Raw genomic sequence first — 18800 nt, 5'->3', positions numbered from 1 at the left:
GAATAGCCACAGAATTCATTTCCAAACTATGCTTTCAATAACATTTGACAATAATTTGGACATTGGCATTCAGTTGCAATGTAATATGTAATCATTTAACCTGCTCCACACCCTAAGCGTTACACGTTAGTAAGGTTTTAACTGGTGAAATATTGCTCAGTTGCTCTGTATCTCATGTTTTATTTTGTTTTATTTCAGAGTGAAGTATGTGTGAACTAACAGCACAAGTCACGAGTAGTCTACTGCAGTTTCCAGAAGTGACCATTGAAGCTCTTAGTGATGATGATTCAGCACAAGATGTAGGACTATACGGGAAAATTGCAACAGGTAAGACATAAATATGTTCACCCAAAACTTGCATATCTTATTTGTCTTCCATGCCATTTAACTAAACAATTTTTGTCTTTGGAATGCAAGAACGTGGACTGCAGTATTTGTAGAGTTTTTAGGTACAACATGTTTGTATTTCTTTATCCCCATTTAAAGGTAATTTATAGATAATGCTAAATATCAATGTGCTTTGACTGCAGAGTGCAGTATATTACCAGAAAAGGTAATGTTACTTTTATGTTAGCTTTTTTTCCTTGTTGATGTTCAGGTTGTGACTTTGAACACTTTGGTTCAAGTTATTGATTCTGTTTAGTTTGTCCTTGATTTAGTTCAATAATAGCATAAAAGTTGGTAAAACTTTCCAGGAACACAAGACTTTTTGTGTACAACTTTGTGCAAGTATTCTTGGTCTGGTAGGTGTAAGCATCAAAAGTTGTAAATATATTTTGCTTAAAAGATATTTCTGACTCGAATATCTTGCCAATTGTTCTTTGCAAACTATACAAGCTGCAGATGACAAACTGAATTTTATTTTGGGCCCAAACTCAAAAGGTAGAATCTCTTAAGGCTGATTTATACTTTTGCGTCAAATGTACGGCGTAGCGGGGTACCCTACGCTGTATGTACGCCGAACCCTATGCCATAGCCTAACATGCACCTCTCCCAGAATGTAACTGCACGTTGCGGCGTCGCAGACTGCAGCTACTGTGATTGGTCCGCTTGGTTGCATCGCATTTCCTCCTACGCCGCAATAGCTTGCCATTGGGCAACTGAAGGGCAGGGAAGGAACTCGGGCTGCAATGCTTTCCATAAAGCTTTACAGACCTCCGAAATTATGGAGGACCCTGTGCTTGATGCCAGTTTGTAGCTAGCTGCTACAGCCTGTTGACTTCCACCTGAAGCTAAAACTCGAATGGTGATTGCCAGTCTCTGAGTATACTGTGTGTACACTGATGCGAAGTAAACGGTTGGAGACGATGAACCAAATCGTCAAATCTACCTGCGATATCGGAAAATATTTGAAATGCATTTCCTTGTCCATGTCTCTCAGTGGCTGGACAAGCACAGAAAATTCACCCTTCTTCAGTTTCAGTCGCCATTGTTTGAAGTTTGAGTTTCTTCGTGTTGAGTTTCAAACGAAACTCAACACAGTAGCATAGAAACCCCACCGCCAACTAGCGTTTTGGCGGTGAATTACAGAGCGATGCGGACACACCAACGCACAAGTATAAATGCTCACAACAGCGTAGCCCACTTGCGTAGGCTATGGTGTAAGCTAGTATGCACAAGTATAAATCAGCCTTTATGTATTTGATAGCAATTTGTCAAGAAGTGGTAAATACCTATGTTTTGTTGTGAGAGAAGGCCAAGACTCAAGACTACTGACGCGAACTCTCATAGGCATCCTTTGACCATTTTCTTGGATGACCCAATCCACAAGGATTTTCATGCTGTGTCCACTTGTAGAATAAAAATGCATGTTAGCCACACAGATGGGATGGTTTCTTCCCTTCTTACACCCCCCCCCCCAAAAAAACACTAAAATGGGTACCTGGGGAGAATTAAGTGTGCTTAAAGTCAATATAGTGACCAAGTTGAGCACATGTTATTTCTATCCGTTAGAATTGTAAAATCTGCAATTAATTAAGGAAAGTATGCATACAAAGGCTCAACACTGCTCTGTGTCATGTGTTCTAGAAAGATTTTGTTGTTGCAGCAGACAAGAATGTGAATTTTAATGCCATTAAGATGAAATATATTCCAGCCAGCTCCAGCTCTTTCTTTAGAGATGTTGTCGTCCAATTTAAGAGCCTTACTGTCTGTTGAAGATGTGTGTGGGGATTAATCAAAAGCATTACAGCTGTTCAGGATTTGCTGGATCTGTACTAGACTTGTGTAAATACTGTGAAACATGTCAGATGAGGAGAAGTTAGAAGCAGAAAACAGCATCGTTACCAATGAGCCACCTGTTGTCAAATATGTATACAAAGCTCTTCATTTATTTGAGAGAACAGCTAATATCTGTTTGACTGTTGTTACAAAGCTAGCAAGTCAGCTTTTTTTTTACCTCTCAGGTCATCTCCCCTTCTCTCTCTGGCCTTGTCTCAGTCTGCAACCCAATCCTTTCCCTCATATGATAACTTTCTGAGGCTACTTTTACTGGGGCACTAGTGATTTTTGTTAATGTGCAGCATTTTACATCATTGCTAGTTAAGTTTCAGTTTGAAATTTTTTAGTAATTTATTCTAAATGGCTGTTGTATATAAGAGTTGACATGTTCATTTCAGAACCAAAGGAAATCTGGATCACCTTAAAAATAATTGTTTGAAAGTACAGTTCTTCATTGTGAGTTTTCTGATGAAGTCATTCATTTAAGTTTGAGTAGTTATCGTTATTTGATTAAGAAGATCTGCATGTTTTATGCATGTCCAAAATTCAGAAAAACATTAGACCACAAGGTCATAAGATACAGGAGCAGAATTAGGCTATTTGGCCTTTCAAGTCTGCTCTGTCATTTCATCCATTTCCCTCTCAACCCCATTCTCCGGCCTTTTCCCCATAACCTTTCACATCTTGACTAAATAAGAATCTTATCAACATCTGCTTCAAATACTCAATGACCTGGCCTCCACAGCTGCCTGTGGCAACTAATTCCACAGATTCACCACCCTCTGGCTAAGTAAATTCCTCCTTTTCTCCATTCAAAATGGATGCCCCTGTGTTCTGAGGTTGTGCCCTCTGATCCTAGGCTGCCTCACTATAGGAAACATCTTCTCCACTTCCACTCTATCTAGGCCTTTCAACATTCGATTGGTTTTAATGAGATCTCCCTTCCTTCTGCTAAACTCTAAAAATTAGAAGCCCAGAGCCATCAAATGTTCTTCACATGATAAGCCTTGTGAACCTTTTCTGAAGCCTTTCCAACGTTAGCACATTCTTTCTTAGATTAGGAGCCTTAAGCTGCTCACAATGCTCCAAATGAGTCCTCACCAGTGCCTTTGAAAGCCTGAGCATTACATCCTTTTCTCAAAATGAATGCCAACATTGCATTTGCCTTCCTCGCCACTGACCTAACTGCAAGTTAACCTTTAGGGAATCCTGCACAGGGACTCTCAAATCCCATTGCACCTCGTAATTTTTAATTTTCTCTGTTTGGAAAATAGTCTACACTTTTATTCCTGCTACAGGACACAGGATCATTTGAATTAGGAACCGTGGGAAGTAAGTACAGTAAATTCCGGAGAATAAGCTGACCACCCCCCCCACCCCGCCATCCCATTTTCAAGGTTAAAAATGTGACTTTTTCATGTTACCTTCGTATAAGCCGACCCCTTTTGTCGAGGTTTCTGATTTAACCAGAAAAGATCACAAGATCTCACATGCCGTTACTCAGCTTTGCCGGATCCGGAACCTGGAAATTTTGTGACCAGTACCTGCTAAGAAGATAGGCCTACACATTGTAGAGCGTTATAAGAAAATTCTTAATAAATAAATCAGGGAGGGAAGTTTTGGATTAGGTTCCCAATGGTAAAGAATCCTCTGAAATGTAACCCCCGTGAAACCATTTAACACCCATCGTAATCTCGTTAAAACATAACACAGGATCAGTACATGTACCCAGTATTGAGTTTGCGACCACCATGTGCAAAAGATTAAAACGAATGCAATATGATGCTGGCTTCAAGCTGAAGGTTGTTGATTTTGCTAAAAGAACGATTAATTCTGCAGCCGCTAAGAAGTTTAGTGTAAATGAGAAACAAGTGAGAGAGTGGAGAAAGGCAGAGGACACACTGAGGGAAATGCCAAAGACGAAATGTGCAAACCGCAGGAAAACATGCCAGTGGCCAGAACTGGAAGAAAAAGTTTTAGAGTGGGTGAATCACCAGCGATCGTCTGGATACATTGTTATCAGAGAAATGATTTGAGTTCAAGCGTTGAAATGGGCCGAAAAACACTGTGAGGTCAGCGAAAATTTCAAAGCTACGTGAAGTTGGTGCACCCGATTTATGAATAGACGTGATCTTGTGTTGAGACAAAAAACAAAGATTGCTCAAAAGTTGCCGAACGACCTCGAGAATAAGATTGTGGCCTTCCAATTGGTTGTAATCAAGCATCAAAAGGCACATTCTTTCCCGCTCTCATTGATTGGCAGCATGAACGAGACACCAATGTTTTTTGATTTTGCTGGCAACCACACTGTTAATCAGAAGGGGAGGAAAAAGTCCCGGGGGTGTTGTTTACGTTTAAGAACGCGGCTGGATGGACGAAGCGGGTTGCTTGAAGTGGGTTAAAGAGGTGTGGCATCGACGTCCCGAAGGTTTCAGGAAGGAAAAGTCGCTACTTGTCTGGGACATGTTCAAAGTGCACTTGTCAGGTGAGACAAAAGCAGCATTGAAAGCTGAAAATACGGACTTTGCAGTCATTCCCGGTGGTTTGACGTCTGTGCTCCAGCCACTAGCTGTGAGTTTAAACAAACCATTCAAAGAATTCATGTGTCAACAGTGGAACGAATGGATGATGTCTGGAAATCAGTCATTCACTCCAGCGGGAAATATGAGGGCCGCATCTCTAGCTACAGTTTGCGAGTGGGTAGCGCAGTCGTAGGAGGAAATGAAGGCCGAGTGCATTGTGAAGGCCTTCAAGAAGTGCAGCATCAGCAATGCTTTGGATGGTACTGAAGATCATTTGCTTTGGGAAGAAGATGATGGAGATTTGGCCGCCAGTAAAGCTGCAAATGATGATGTCGAAGCAGAAATTGACAATCCTTACGATGATATGGTGACTGCTGAAGAATGGAACACGATTTTCAGAGAGTCAGATAATGAAGAGTGTAAGAGATTCAAGCTCTGAACGTTTGACGACAACAGTGTGCACAAGTAAATTGAGAAACAGAGTGTGTTTTGTAGATCTTTTCTTTTGTGTAGATTTCATAAGCGTTTGTGTTTGACTCAAAAACAGCCAATAAATACGACCTGTCTTCCATGTATTCGTTTTTCCAAAGTTGGCACCCTCTGTATAAGCCAACCACCTGATTGTAGGACCAAAATTTAGGGCCACATTCTCGGCTTATACACCAGAATTTACGGTATATATATTTTTTGAAAGTGCTAGAGAAGCTGGTGGAGAAGTAGACAATTCCCAATAACCTATGGGTGGCTGTAACCGTGAACACTGGTTCTTATCATAGATCCTGGAATTTCTGGAGAATGGAGTCAGAGTTCTGGAGCATTGCATAGGATTTGTGCTTGAGGAACCCAGGTTATTCACGATCTTTATCAACAGTTTAGCTTAGAGGGACCAAATAAACACATTTGTTAAATTTGACATAAAAGCTATTGGAATTCAGAAGGAAGCTGGTTGTAGAGATTTTAAGAGAAAAGAGAAAAGCGTAGTGAGTGGGAAGGAATGGCACGCGCAATGTACTGTGAAGTTTCCTGTGTTGTGCACTGCGGTTGATAAGCAGAGTATTTTTTTAGATTTTGAAAGAGTAATAATATTGATGTTTAGACAAGTCTTGAAAACTTGGAATCAAAGTTGAAATCCACAGGGATTTTGGGGTCAAGTTCATAGCTGTCTGAAAGTGGCTTGGCAAGTAGATAGGGTGATGAAGAAAGTCTGTTGCATGCTTGCCTTCATTGGTTGGAGTATTGAGTAAAGCCTTAAGATATAGGAGCTGATTGAATTCTTCCAGTCATCCCCACACCCCCACCTTCTCCCCATACCCTTTGATGCCCTGGCTAATCAAGAACCTTTCTATCTTTGCCTTAAGTGCACCCAGTGACTTGGCCTCCACAGCCCCTTGCAGCAACAAATTCCACAGATTTGCCACCCTCTGACTAAAATAATTTCTCCGCATCTCTGTTCTAAATGGACGTCTTTCAATCCTGAAGTCATGCGCTCTTGTCCTGGACTCCCCTACCATAGGAAATAATTTTGCCATATCTAATCTGTTCAGGCCTTTTAACATTTGGAATGTTTCTATGAGATCCTCCCCCTCATTCTCCTGAACTCCAGGGAATACAGCCCAAGAGCGACCAGACGTTCCTCATAAGGTAACCCTTTCATTCCTGGAATCAGTCTCATGAATCATCTCTGAACCCTCTCCAATGTCAGTATATCCTTTCTAAAATAAGGAGCCCAAACTGCACACAAATACTCTTAAGTGTGGTCTCACGAGTGCCTTATAGAGCCTCAACATCACATCCCTGCTCTTAAATTCTGTACTTCTAGAAATGAATTCCAACATTGCATTTGCCTTCTTCACCACCGACTCAACCTGGAGGTTAACCTTTAGGGTATCCTGCACAAGGACTCCCAAGTCCCTTTGCATCTCTGCATTTTGAATTCTCTCCCCATCTAAATAATAGTCTGCCCGTTTATTTCTTCCACTAAAGTGCATGACCATTGACTTCCCAACATTGTATTTAATTTGCCACTTCTTTGCCCATTCCCCTAAACTATCTTAAGTCTCGTTGCAAGCTCTGTTTCCTCAATACTATCCGCTCCTCCAGCTTTCTTTGTATCATCGGCAAATTTAGCTACAAATTCATTAATCCCATAGTCCAAATCATTGACATACATCATAAAAAGCAGTGGTAGCAATACCGACCCCTGTGGAACTCCACTGGCAACCGGCAGCCAGCCAGAATAGGATCTCTTTATTTCGACTCTGTTTTCTGCCGATCAGCCAATGCTGTACCCATGCTAGTAACTTCCCTGGAATTCCATGGGCTCTTATCCTGCTAAGCACTAAGTAGCCTCATGAGTGGCACCTTCTCAAAGAAAATCCAAGTACACCACTCCCGCTGCATCTCCTTTGTCTACCCTGCTTGTAATTTGCTCAAAAAATTGCAGTAGGTTAGTCAGGCAGGGCTTTCCTTTCAGGGAACCATGCTGGCTTTCGCCTGTCTTGTCATATGCCTCCAGGTACTCCGTAATCTCATCCCTAACAATCGATTCCAACAACTTCCGAACCACTGATGTCAGGCTAACAGGTCTATAGTTTCCTTTCTGCTGCCTCCCACTCTTCTTAAATAGTGGAGTAACATTTGCAATTTCCCGGTCATCCAGTATAATGCCAGAATCGATTCTTGAAAGATCATCGTCAATGCCTCCGCAATCTCTCCAGCTTCTTCCTTCAGAATCCGAGGGTGCATTCCATCAGGTCCAGGAGATTTATCCACCCTCAGACCATTAAGCTTCCTGAGCACCTTCTCAGTCGTAATTTTCACTACACATACTTCACTTCCCTGACACTCTTGAATATCTGGTATACTGCAGGTGTCTTCCACTGTGGAGACTGATGCAAAATACGCATTCAGTTCCTCTGCCGTCTCTGCGTCCCTTATTACAATACCTCCAGCATCATTTTCTGTTGGTCCTATATCTACCCTCGAGTCTCTTTTACCCTTTATATACTTAAAAAAAAAAGCTGGACACTGTATACCTTGTTTCCATGCCTGAAAAGAATATGAACAGTTAGTTACAACAATAATTCACTTTGGTTCCAAGGTTAGTGAGTTTGATGCATGAAGAGTAATTAAACAGGCTTGTGTTCTCTAGAGTTCAGTGAAATGAGGGGAGATCTCATGGAAGATGCTTAAGATTCCTGTAAGTGTTGACAGGCTAGTTGCTGGCAGGATGTTTTCCCCACTTAAAGTTTATGTCCAGACGGTACAGCTTCAAAGGACGAGGTAAGCCATTTAGGACTGAAATTATATTTCTTCAAGCAAGGAATTCTTAACATTCTCCACTGTGGAGATGCAGTCATTGAGTTCATTCAGACAGAGATTGGTAGTTTTCTGGATGTTACAGGAAGTGAGTGATGTGATGTGTAAAAGTAGTTGATAAGCCACGATCTTGGTGAATGGTGGAGAATACTCAGCCAAATGGCATTTTGGGGCACCCATTTCTTCTGCTGTTGTGGAGTCCTTTTCATTTATATATTAAACCTAATGAATAATTAAAGGATGGGTACCCCTAGATAGTAAGGAAGAATTAACTTTTGAAAATATAGGTAATCCCCACATTATGGCCATTTGAGTAATGGAAATTCATCCTTGGGAAAATTGGCAAGTCGCTACTGAAAAACTTGAAAGTTTATTTTTGTCTACTCATGTTTCTTGACATGTACAGATGCAAGTTATGGAAGTTTAGGCTGAAAGCTTTTCTAAGAACACAGCCTCTCCTCCATTAACATGCGGATTATCCGTATCTAAGAGGGGTACCTTTATTTATTATCTAGCTATTCTCCTTCCTTCTTCCCCCTCCCACCACCCTTTTTTTTTTCCTGGTGTCTTTTCCCCCTTCCTTTCCAGAACTGAAGAAGGGTCTTGACCCAAAACATCGACTGTTTGTTCATTTCCATAGTTGCTTCCTAACATGCTGAGTTCCTCCAGCTTCTGTGTGTGTGTTGCTTTGGAACAGCATCTGCAGAATTTCTAGTGTTTGTTATTGATTATCTGCTTGCAGTTGGTTTAGTTTGGTGTGTGTGCTTTTATTTGGTGGAACCAAATAAAAGAAGGACACACTGTTTTGAAGACAATCTCGTCTCAAATAGTTTCAGCAAGCATGCGTAAGCCTGTATTATTTACAGAAATCTGATCACCAGCTTGCTTATCCATCGGTGGAGTTACTCATTACAAAAGTTACTCATCCCAAGTTGCTGTTAATAGATAGTGATTGGAATTTATCTTTGTAACATTTTGGGGGAAAAGCTGAGTGCCATTCTGAGAGTAGTTATGGATTATGCAATCTGCCTGCAACAGGAGTTGATTGCAGGTCTGATGAGCACAGGTTTGTTTTTTATTGTTTGCTTTTTGGGTTATCACTTTCTTGTGCAGCTGAGTTTTATATTCTTGAAGGCAAGCAAGTTAATGGCTCTTGGGTTTCTTTTTCAGGCAGAAATGGATTGTCTTGGCTGGTGTGTGGTGCTCATTTGGAGCTTCTTAACTCGATCACAGGCGAACGACTGTCTGCCTATAGGTTTTGTGGAATTGGAGAGCATCCACCCACCATTCTGGCAGTCAAGGAATTTTGTTGGTTGAAAAGAACTGGACTATTGATTGGATTAAAAGAATCTGAAGGTAGCATCCTCTGCCTTTACGACCTCTCAGTTTCCCGAGTGGTTAAGGCAGTGTTTCTCCCTGGAAAGGTATGTCATCCTCCACTGACAAGTTCACGTGCTCTTTACTTAACTCATTTGTTTAATAAGTTCTTATTTGAAGTTTTCATGGTACTTAATGTTTGGGGAATAAGTAGGGCCAAATTTGTGTTTAAAATTTTATTTCAATTTTCATATCCTTGCACAAAAGGCAAGGAAAAATGAAAAATAGCTTTGTCTTTCAATTATTCTTTAAACTACTGATACTTGGTCTTGTATGTGTTGTTCCTTTCTTGAATATCTGTTTTTATAAAGATGCCTTTAAACCTTTTTAAAAATGTGCCCTTATTTATGAAGAAGAAAATATTGAGTGATTGGATACTTACTTTATCATAACCTTTCGTGTTTTGTGGAATTACTAATAAAAATGTACATATTTCACATGTAAACAACAGGAATTCTGCAGATGCTGGAAATTCAAGCAACACACATCAAAGTTGCTGGTGAACGCAGCAGGCCAGGCAGCATCTGTAGGAAGAGGTGCAGTCGACGTTTCAGGCCGAGACCCTTCGTCAGGAGGGTCTCGGCCTGAAACGTCGACTGCACCTCTTCCTCGGCCTGAAACGTCGACTGCACCTCTTCCTACAGATGCTGCCTGGCCTGCTGCGTTCACCAGCAACTTTGATATTTCACATGTGAGAAGTTTCACCATTATATACAAATTGTCCCATGATACTGATGTGTCGTTGGATCCTGCTTAAAATCACATTCATTATCAGTCATGCAAGGTTCTCTTTAAATAAGTTTCTGCAGTCCCACTTGAAATTATAGTTACAAACGCCATGCTACTATAGAGTATATTTAATTTTATTTGATATGTTGTAAAAGCAGTTAATTAGCATCATTATAGCTCGCAGATGAGCAAATAGCATTCTAAAAGATAAATTTGTTTTCTTATTCTGGTATAACAATTTGCATTCTGACGGTGGTTCTTTTGTGTATATTGGAATTTGTTTTCCCTGTTTATACGTGCTTAAATGGAGTTATTTTACTGGAAGTGGCATTGTTGTTGCTCTTTAAAAATAAAAGTATATTTTTAATCGCGATGCACTGTCAGTATCCAGATTTAAACCACTTCAATCAAAATGACATACACTCTCATTCTGAACTATTTTTTCTTCCTGATTTTTCAACTAAGTTAGTTTCATGAAATAGTTCTTGTGTAACGCTGATTAGTGTTAGTGGTTTTAACTTGGTTAATGGTTCAGCTGGCGAAGTGCCACTTGGACATAGGATGGATTGGCTTTATTATTTGGAACCATGTTCCGTTCCATTCAAGTTTTAAAAAAATAATAATTCTCAGTTAAGTGACTGATTTCCCCACTCTAATGAAATCTAACTTTTGATGAGTTTGCTCTTGTACTCAATCCTGGAGTTTTGTTTGAGTTGCTTACATCTGAACAGGGTGACTTCCTATTGTAGGTTGGTCATTTCATGCCTGGTTCTTTTTGTAAATGATGCTTATGTGCAATCTTGCCCTGAATATTTCTTTTCCTGAAGCAAGGTAAACAAATACTTTCTTCCCAACATTCATTTCTCGGTGCATTCACGTGGCTTGGCATTATGGGAAAGCAGGTGACAGTGTTCTGATTCCCCATTTATTAAGATGAGGTAAAAGTAATGTAATAAGGGTGTTTTATACCTTTGATACATTTCATTGATGTTCAAAACCACAAGTTAGCAGAATGCTGAGATGACACATTATAAGTTACATATATACCATTGCATTTTGCTTTTGGTGTAACATTTTAACGTGGTATAGAGCACTTTTATATCTTAATTTCTTTCATCTCAGGTAGTGGCTATTGAGCCAATTGTTAACCATGGAGGTGCAACAGCTAGCACACAGCGTTTAAATCAAAGTCTCCGGTGGTTTTTTGGTGTAGTAGCAGTTGTAACTGACACTGGACATGTTCTTCTTATCGATCTGTGTCTGGATAATTTCGCCTGCAGTCAAAGTGAGCAAGAACCAGCAGGTAAATTTGCTTATCAAAAATTAGGCTTGCATATCCATCGTTATTTTCATTGCTTCAAAGTGCCCTAAAATGTATTGTAGCCAGTGACGTACCGTTTGAACTGTGGTTATTCTTGTCATGGGAGAGTTAGTTAAGCACAACAGGCTTCGATAAGCATCAGTATGATAATGACTAAATAATATGGCCTTCATAAGCTCCGTTGTTGTTTAACAAGCATGTCAACACTTTGTAAGAAAGTAAATTGTCAAATATCAAAGCAAGAAGTATTTGAGTTTGCTCAAGATGCTATATCCTGGATGATGAGCCCAGTGAATTACATCAGCAATTGCCTGACATTGAAGTAACTAAATCAGTCATGCAGTGTGTGCTGGGGAATCAGGAACCTTAGTTGCTGTTCCCAACATGGTAGTGGAATGCTGCAGCTTATGAACAGCACCCAGTTCGACCACTAATTTTCTGCATTGCAGCATTTTGGATGATGTGTTTCAGATTGTGCTGTGAATAACTAGAGTTAGTAGAAAGGCAGCGTCAGGTTCCTGAATGTTAACTGCCTGATGTCAAAAAGTCTCTACATAGCAAAAAGCAAGAAATGTGTTACTGAAAATGATCATTTGGCCAAAAGATATTTTTCCTTACATTTGATAGATAATTTCCAGATTGAATATCTAATCATGCCAGTTAATTGTTGCTATCACTTCGATGTCACCTAATATCATTAGATCCAGAGTTCTCAGTCTCTTGGCATTTTTCTTGATGCACGCATACTTCGCATCTGTCTGCAGATTGTTAGCAACACTTCTGAAGACTTAATAGGTTCTGCACCTAGGCTGATGACACCGTTCTTACCTCTACACAACCATTTCAGTGCCTGTTTGTTGCACGGCAGCTTGGCTGATATTCCAGTATCCTGGATGAGTCAACATGTTAAACTTTATCCCATCCTGTCTAAACGTAGTCCTCCGCTTCCTGGGCAGTGGTTACCACAGACTGTCAGGCCTTTGACATTTTTAATCTCTAGACCAGCTGTTTTCATAATGTCAGTTCTCTGAGACATTCTTGCAACGCAGCTTGTGTTGTCAGGTACCAATTATTGTCAGCTATTTTTCCCTCCTACATGATGGTGATCTGAATTAGAAAAGGTGTCAGTAAAGAAGTTCTGACAATAATCAGTCAAATGCATGCATATGTTAATTTTAAAACTGAATTTAAGTATCATGGTGAATTTCATAAATAATCTGATACATTGGATGATATTGTTTTCCAAGCAGGTACAATAAACTGTTCTGTAACTTCCTTTCATTTGGTACCTGCTTCATTAAAACATTGAATTAAAAATATTTTTACTTGTGTTCTGACTATTTAATCTTTCAGACCTTGAAGTGGTCAATGGATCACCTGCTGAAATTCCACGAATGAGGGAGAATGTGATGAGGGAAGGGCGACATCTTTGTTTTCAGTTGCAGAGTCCATCAGGGATAGCAGCCACTGCAATTCGATATGTCCTCAGAACAAATCAGCTTGTTGTTGGCTTTGCAAATGGTTATGTTCAACTCTGGAACCTGAAGTCTTTAAAGAAGGAGTAAGTAATGGGAAATAAACTTATTGCTTAACTATCTGCAGCATTTTCAGAAGCTTCTCAACTTCCACACAGATTCCCTGAAATCTGCCGTGTTTAATTTCAGTTTTAAGATGGAGGGATTCTGAAGTTCAAAGTACATATAGTAACAATAGATAAAACTTCTAGTAATTCTTTAAAAGTCAGTTTGATGAAAACCTTTACTTGATACAGATACCACTCTCAATTGGAAGGAGGGAATGTACCTGTCTATGCATTCACTTTTCAAGAACCTGAAAATGATCCTCGGAATTGTTGTTACCTTTGGGCAGTGCAATCTGCTCAGGATGGGTGAGTGTCTGCTCATAATTATAAATTACAGTATGTGTGCATGAGAGGATTATTTTGTGTGTATATTGTGATTACCCATGAATATAAGATGGTGGGGCAAGATATCTCTATATCTAGACCATTATGTCTATCTTGGATGAATTGAAAGTTAGTGCCATTTATATCTGTTTTCTTCAAAGTTCAAAGTAAATTTATCAACAAAGTACATGTATGTCACTGTGTACAACCCTGAGATTCAGTTACTTGCAGGCATATTCAATAAATCTATAATAGAATAATAACCATAATAGAATCAACGAAAGACTGCTCCAACTGGGCATTCAGACAGTGTTCAAAAGACAACAGGCTGTGCAAATACAAAGGAAAGAAATAGTAATAATAAATAAATAAGCAATAAATATCAAGGACATGAGATGAAGAGCTTTGAAAGCGAGTCCTTAGGTTGTGGGAACATTTCAATGATGGGGTAAGTGAAGTTGAGTGAAGTTATCCCCTTTGGTTCAAGAGCCTGAATTTGGAGGGGTAATAACAGTTCCTGAACCCGGTACTGTGAGTTCAGAGGCTCCTGTACCAGCTTCCTGATAACAGTAGCGAGAAGAGAGCTTGTCCTGGTTGGTGTGGGTCCCTGATGGATGCTTTCCTGCGACAATGCTTTGTGTAGATGTGCTCAGTGCTAGGGAGGCCTTTGCCCATGGTGCACTGAACCACATCCACTACTACTTGTAAAATTTTCTGTTCAAGGGCATTGATAATACATCTTTCCCTCCCCCCCCCTTCTGCTTTCAGCAGGGATCGCTCCCTATGTGACTCCCTTGTCCATTCGTTTTCCCTCCCCCCCCCCCCATCCCTTCCCACCAATCTCCCTCCCAGCACTTATCCTTATAAGGGGAACAAGTGCTGCACATGCCCTTGCACTTCCTCCCTCACCACCATTCAGGGCCCCAGACAGTCCTTCCATGTGAGGCGACACTTCATCTGTGTGTCGACTGCGTCCGGTGCTCCCGGTGCAGTCTTCTATATATTGGTGAGACCTGATGCAGACTGGGAGACCGCTTTGCTGAACACCTACGCTCTGTCTGCCAGAGAAAGCAGGATCTCCCAGTGGCTACACATTTTAATTCCACGTCCCATTCCCATTCTGATATATCTATCCACGGCCTCCTCTACTGTAAAGATGAAGCCACACTCAGGTTGGAGGAACAACACCGTATATTCCATCTGGGTAGCCTCCAACCGGATGGTATGAACATTGACTTCTCTAACTTCCGTTAATGCCCCATCTCCTCTTCTTGCCCCATCTCCTCTTCTTACCCCATCCCTTTTTTTAATGATTTTTTTTCTCTCTCTCTCTCCCTCTCACAATTCCTCCTTGCCTGCTCTCCATCTTCCTCTGGTGCTCCCCTCCCCCTTTCTTTCTCCCTGGGCCTCCCGTCCCATGATCCTCTCCCTTCTCCAGCCTTGTATCCCTTTTGCCAATCAACTTTCCAGCTCTTGGCTCCATCCCTGCCCCTCCCACTTTGAAATCTCTTACTATCTCTTCTTTCAGTTAGTCCTGACGAAGGGTCTTGTCCCGAAACGTCGACTGTGCTTCTTCCTATGGATGCTGTCTGGCCTGCTGCGTTCCACCAGCATTTTGTGTGTGTTCATTGATAATACCATACCAGTCTGTGATGCAGCTAGGTAATATACTCTTCACCACATATCTATAGAAGTTTGTCAGAGCTTTAGATGCCATGCCAAATCTTTGCTAACTCCAAAGGGAGCAGAGGCGCTGCTGTGCTTTCTTCCTAATTGTACTTAGGTGCTGGCCCAGGGCAGGTCCTCTGAAATGATAATACCAAGTACCAAGGAACTTAAAGTTGTTGACCCTCTCCACCTCTCATACCCGGATATGGACTAACTTGTGGACATCTGGTTTCCTCCTGAAGTCAATAATCAGCTCTTTGGTCTTGCTGACATTGAGTAAGCGATTATTGTTGTGGCACCATTTAGTCAGCTTTTTAGTTTCCCTCCTATACTGATTCACCACCACCTTTGATTCAGCCTATGTTGTCAGCAAATGGCGTTGGAGTTGTGCTTAGCCACTCAGTCATGAGTGTAAAGTAAGTGGAGCAAGGGGCTAAGCACACAGCCTTATGCATTTACCCTTCTAGCTTCATAAAACTGTTTTGTACTGCTGTCATTATGTGGTCAAGCAGTGAGAATTTAATTGGCATTGAATTAAGTGAAATCATCACTTTTGGGAATTGAATTTGAATAACTGAATATATTGAATATCATCGGAAATGACACTTACAGCAATTAAAGAGTAGACATCTCTTTAGTTTGTGTATTGAAAAATATCAGAACCAAATGGTCATTCTATGGTTGAATTCCTTAATATTTTATATTTTGAAAAAATAAGCCCTTTTTGTTTAATAAATATAACTTCAAGGAAACAATAAATATACAGTGTAGAACCACACCTTTTCACTGATGACTTAGTTTCAAAAAGAAATGACAATGTGCACTTTCCTTTGTTTTTAGTGAAGGAGATGTGGTAAGCCTGCATCTACTGCAGTTGGCATTTGGTGATCGGAAGTGTTTAACATCAGGACAAATCCTCTATGAGGTACTGATATGTTTTTCTTTATGCTACAGAGCTATTTTATTAAGTCAATAACACAACGGAATCCAAGTTAATGCTGAACAAGCAATGATGGTTTTTTTGAGTCTGAATTGTGACATAAAGTATTAAGAGAACACTGACAGCCAATGTTTTGAAATATATTTGTACATGCAGCAGTTCAAAAATAAAAGCAAAGCCTTATCCCACTGGTAATTTTGCATTAGATTATCCATTCTCCAATAACTTAATCGGTGCTTCACATCTGCCATTCCTTAGTGTTCTTTAGTGTTACAATGGAGAGTATATTCACATTTGTACGCAGAGGTTTGGTAGTGTTGTTCGGAAGAGTTTAAACTAACTTGGCAGGGCATGGGCAGGAGTGATAGTGCTGAGGATGGGGTAGTTGGTTTACAAACAGAGGCTGTGTGTAGTGAGCCTCCTAGCAAGGAGAGGTCAACAGAATTGTGGTCAACAGGATGAGTTGCAATTTAAAAGGCGGACAAAATCAAAAAAGGTGAATGCAAGACTGCAAGGTGTTCTATTTGAATACACACAGTATATGGGATAAGGTAAATGAACTTGTAGCACAGTTACAGATTGGCATGTATGACATTGTGGGCATCACTGAATTGTGGCTGAAGAAAGATTATAGTTGGAAGCTTAACGTCCAAGGATACACATCCTGTCGAAAGGATAGGCAGGTAGGCTGAGTGGGTGGTGTAGCCTGGTTAGTAAAAATGAAATCGTATCATTGGAAGGAGGTGACATAGGATTGGAAGGTGTTGAATCGTTGTGGGTAGAGCTAAGGAACTGCAAGAGTAAAAAGACCCTGATAGGAGTTATAGACAGGCTCCCAAACAGTAGTAAGGATGTGGTCTGCAGATTACATTGGGACATAGAAAATGCTTGCCAAAAGGGCAATGTTACAATAGTTATGGAGAATTTTAGTATGCAGGTAGATTGGGAAAATCAGCTTGGTACTGGATCCCAAGAAGGGGAATTTCTAGATGCCAACAAAATGGCTTTTTAGAGTAGCTTGTGGTTGAGCACACAAGGAGATCAGCTATTCTGGATTGGGTGTTGTGCAATGATCTGAAATTGATTAGAGAGCTTAAAGGTAAAGAAACCCTTTGTGGCAAATGATCATAATATGATAGAACTCACCTTACAGTTTGAGAAAGAGAAGCCAAAGTCAGCTGTATCAGTATTTGCAATAGAGTAAAGGGAATTACGGAGGCATGAGAGAGGAGCTAGCCAAAAGTGATTAGAAAAGAACACTGGCAGGGATGATGGCGGAGCAGCAATGGGCTGGAATTTCTGGAAGCAATTTCGAAGGCGCAGGATAGATACATCCCAAGGGGAAGAAATATTCTAAAGGCAAGATGACACAACCACAGTTAACAAGAGAAGTCAAAGCTGACATGAAAGCTAAAGAGGGCATATACTTGAGTAAAAATTAGTGTGAAGTTAGAGGATTGGGAATCTTTCAAAAATCAACACAAGACAACTAAAAAAAAAGTCATTAAGAAGGAAAAGATGGAATACAAAAGTAAGCTAGCTAATAATATTAGAGAAGATACCAAATGTTTCTTCTGGTGCATAAAGTATAAAAGAGAGGACCACTAGAAAATGATGCTAGAGAGGTAGTAATGAGGGGACAAGGAAATGGCAGATGAACTGAATAAGTATCTTGCGTCAGTCTTCACTGTGAAAGAAGACACTAGTAGCATACTGGAAGTTGAAGAGTTTCAGGGGGCAGAAGTGTGTGAAGTTGCCCTTTTTAGGAGGAATGTTCTTGGAAAACTGAAAGGTTTGAAGGTAGATGAGTCACTTGGACTGGATGGTGTACACCCCAGAATTCTGAAAGAGGTGGCTGAAGAGATTGTGGAGGCATTAGTAATCTTTCAAGAATCAATGGATTCTGAAATGGTTCTGGAAGACTGGAAAATTGCAAATGTCATGCGACTCTTCAAGGAGAGAGGGGGGCTGAAGTAAGGAAATTATAGACCAGTTAGACCTCAATGGTTGGGAAGACGCTGGAGTCGATTGTTAAGGATGTGGTTTTGGGCTAAGTGAAGGTACATGATAAAATAGGCCATAGTCAGTGTGGTTTCCTAAAGGGAAAATCTTGCCTGACAAGTCTGTTGGGCTTCTTTGAAGAAATAACAAGCAGGATAGACAAAGGAGAATCGGTTGATGTTGTGTACTTGGATCTTCAGAATGCAGTTTACAAGGTGCCACACGTGAGGCTGCTTAACAAGATAAGAGCCCATGTTATTACAGGAAAGATACTAGCATGGATAAAGCAGTAACTGATTGGCAGGAGGCAAAGAATGTGAATAAAGGGAGCCTTTTTTGGCTACCGGTAGCTAGTAGTGTTCCACAGGGTTTGTGTTGGACCATTTTTTTCTAACGTTATATGTTGATGACTTGAATGATTGAATAGGTGGCTTTGTGGCAAAGTTTGCAGATGATGTGAAGACAGGAGGAGGGGCAGGTAGTTTTGAGGAAGTAAAGAGTCTACAGAAAGACTTGGACAGATTAGGAGAGTGAGCAAAGACATGGCAGATGGAATACAGTGTTCTGAGGTATATGGTCCTGCACTATGGTAGACAAAATGAAAGGGTAGAGTAATTTCTAAATGAAGAGAAAATTCAAAAATCTGAGTTGCAAAAGGACTTGGGAATCTTTATGCAGGATTGCCTAAAGTTTAATTTGCAAGTTGAGTCTGTGGTAAGGAATGCAAATATAACGTTAGCATTCATTTCAAGAGGACTAGAATATAAAGGCAACAATGTAATGTTGAGGCTTTATAAA

The 18800-nt window shown here is 40.5% G+C and overlaps 1 protein-coding gene across 5 annotated transcripts in view; it reads left to right on the top strand.

Annotated features, from left to right (window-relative positions):
* The window catches only part of ahctf1 (AT hook containing transcription factor 1), a 108208-nt gene that overhangs the window by 23042 nt on the left and 66366 nt on the right, over positions 1-18800 (top strand). For 4 of the 5 annotated variants that reach the window (XM_072264825.1, XM_072264826.1, XM_072264828.1 and 1 more), the window contains 6 exons: positions 199-327; positions 9231-9484; positions 11289-11469; positions 12841-13048; positions 13259-13375; positions 15902-15986. In XM_072264825.1, coding sequence (XP_072120926.1) covers positions 207-327; positions 9231-9484; positions 11289-11469; positions 12841-13048; positions 13259-13375; positions 15902-15986 — 966 coding nt within the window. In that variant the 5' untranslated portion in view covers positions 199-206. Of the gene's footprint in view, positions 1-198; positions 328-9096; positions 9127-9230; positions 9485-11288; positions 11470-12840; positions 13049-13258; positions 13376-15901; positions 15987-18800 lie in introns of those variants that run through there. The other variant, XM_072264830.1, reaches the window with a different exon arrangement.

This window comes from Mobula birostris, chromosome 8 (genome assembly GCF_030028105.1).
Source record: "Mobula birostris isolate sMobBir1 chromosome 8, sMobBir1.hap1, whole genome shotgun sequence".
In the NCBI taxonomy this organism is placed as follows: domain Eukaryota; kingdom Metazoa; phylum Chordata; class Chondrichthyes; order Myliobatiformes; family Myliobatidae; genus Mobula; species Mobula birostris.
The sequence above is the reverse complement of the archived record's forward strand: the minus strand, read 5'-3'. Positions and strand labels throughout refer to the sequence as shown.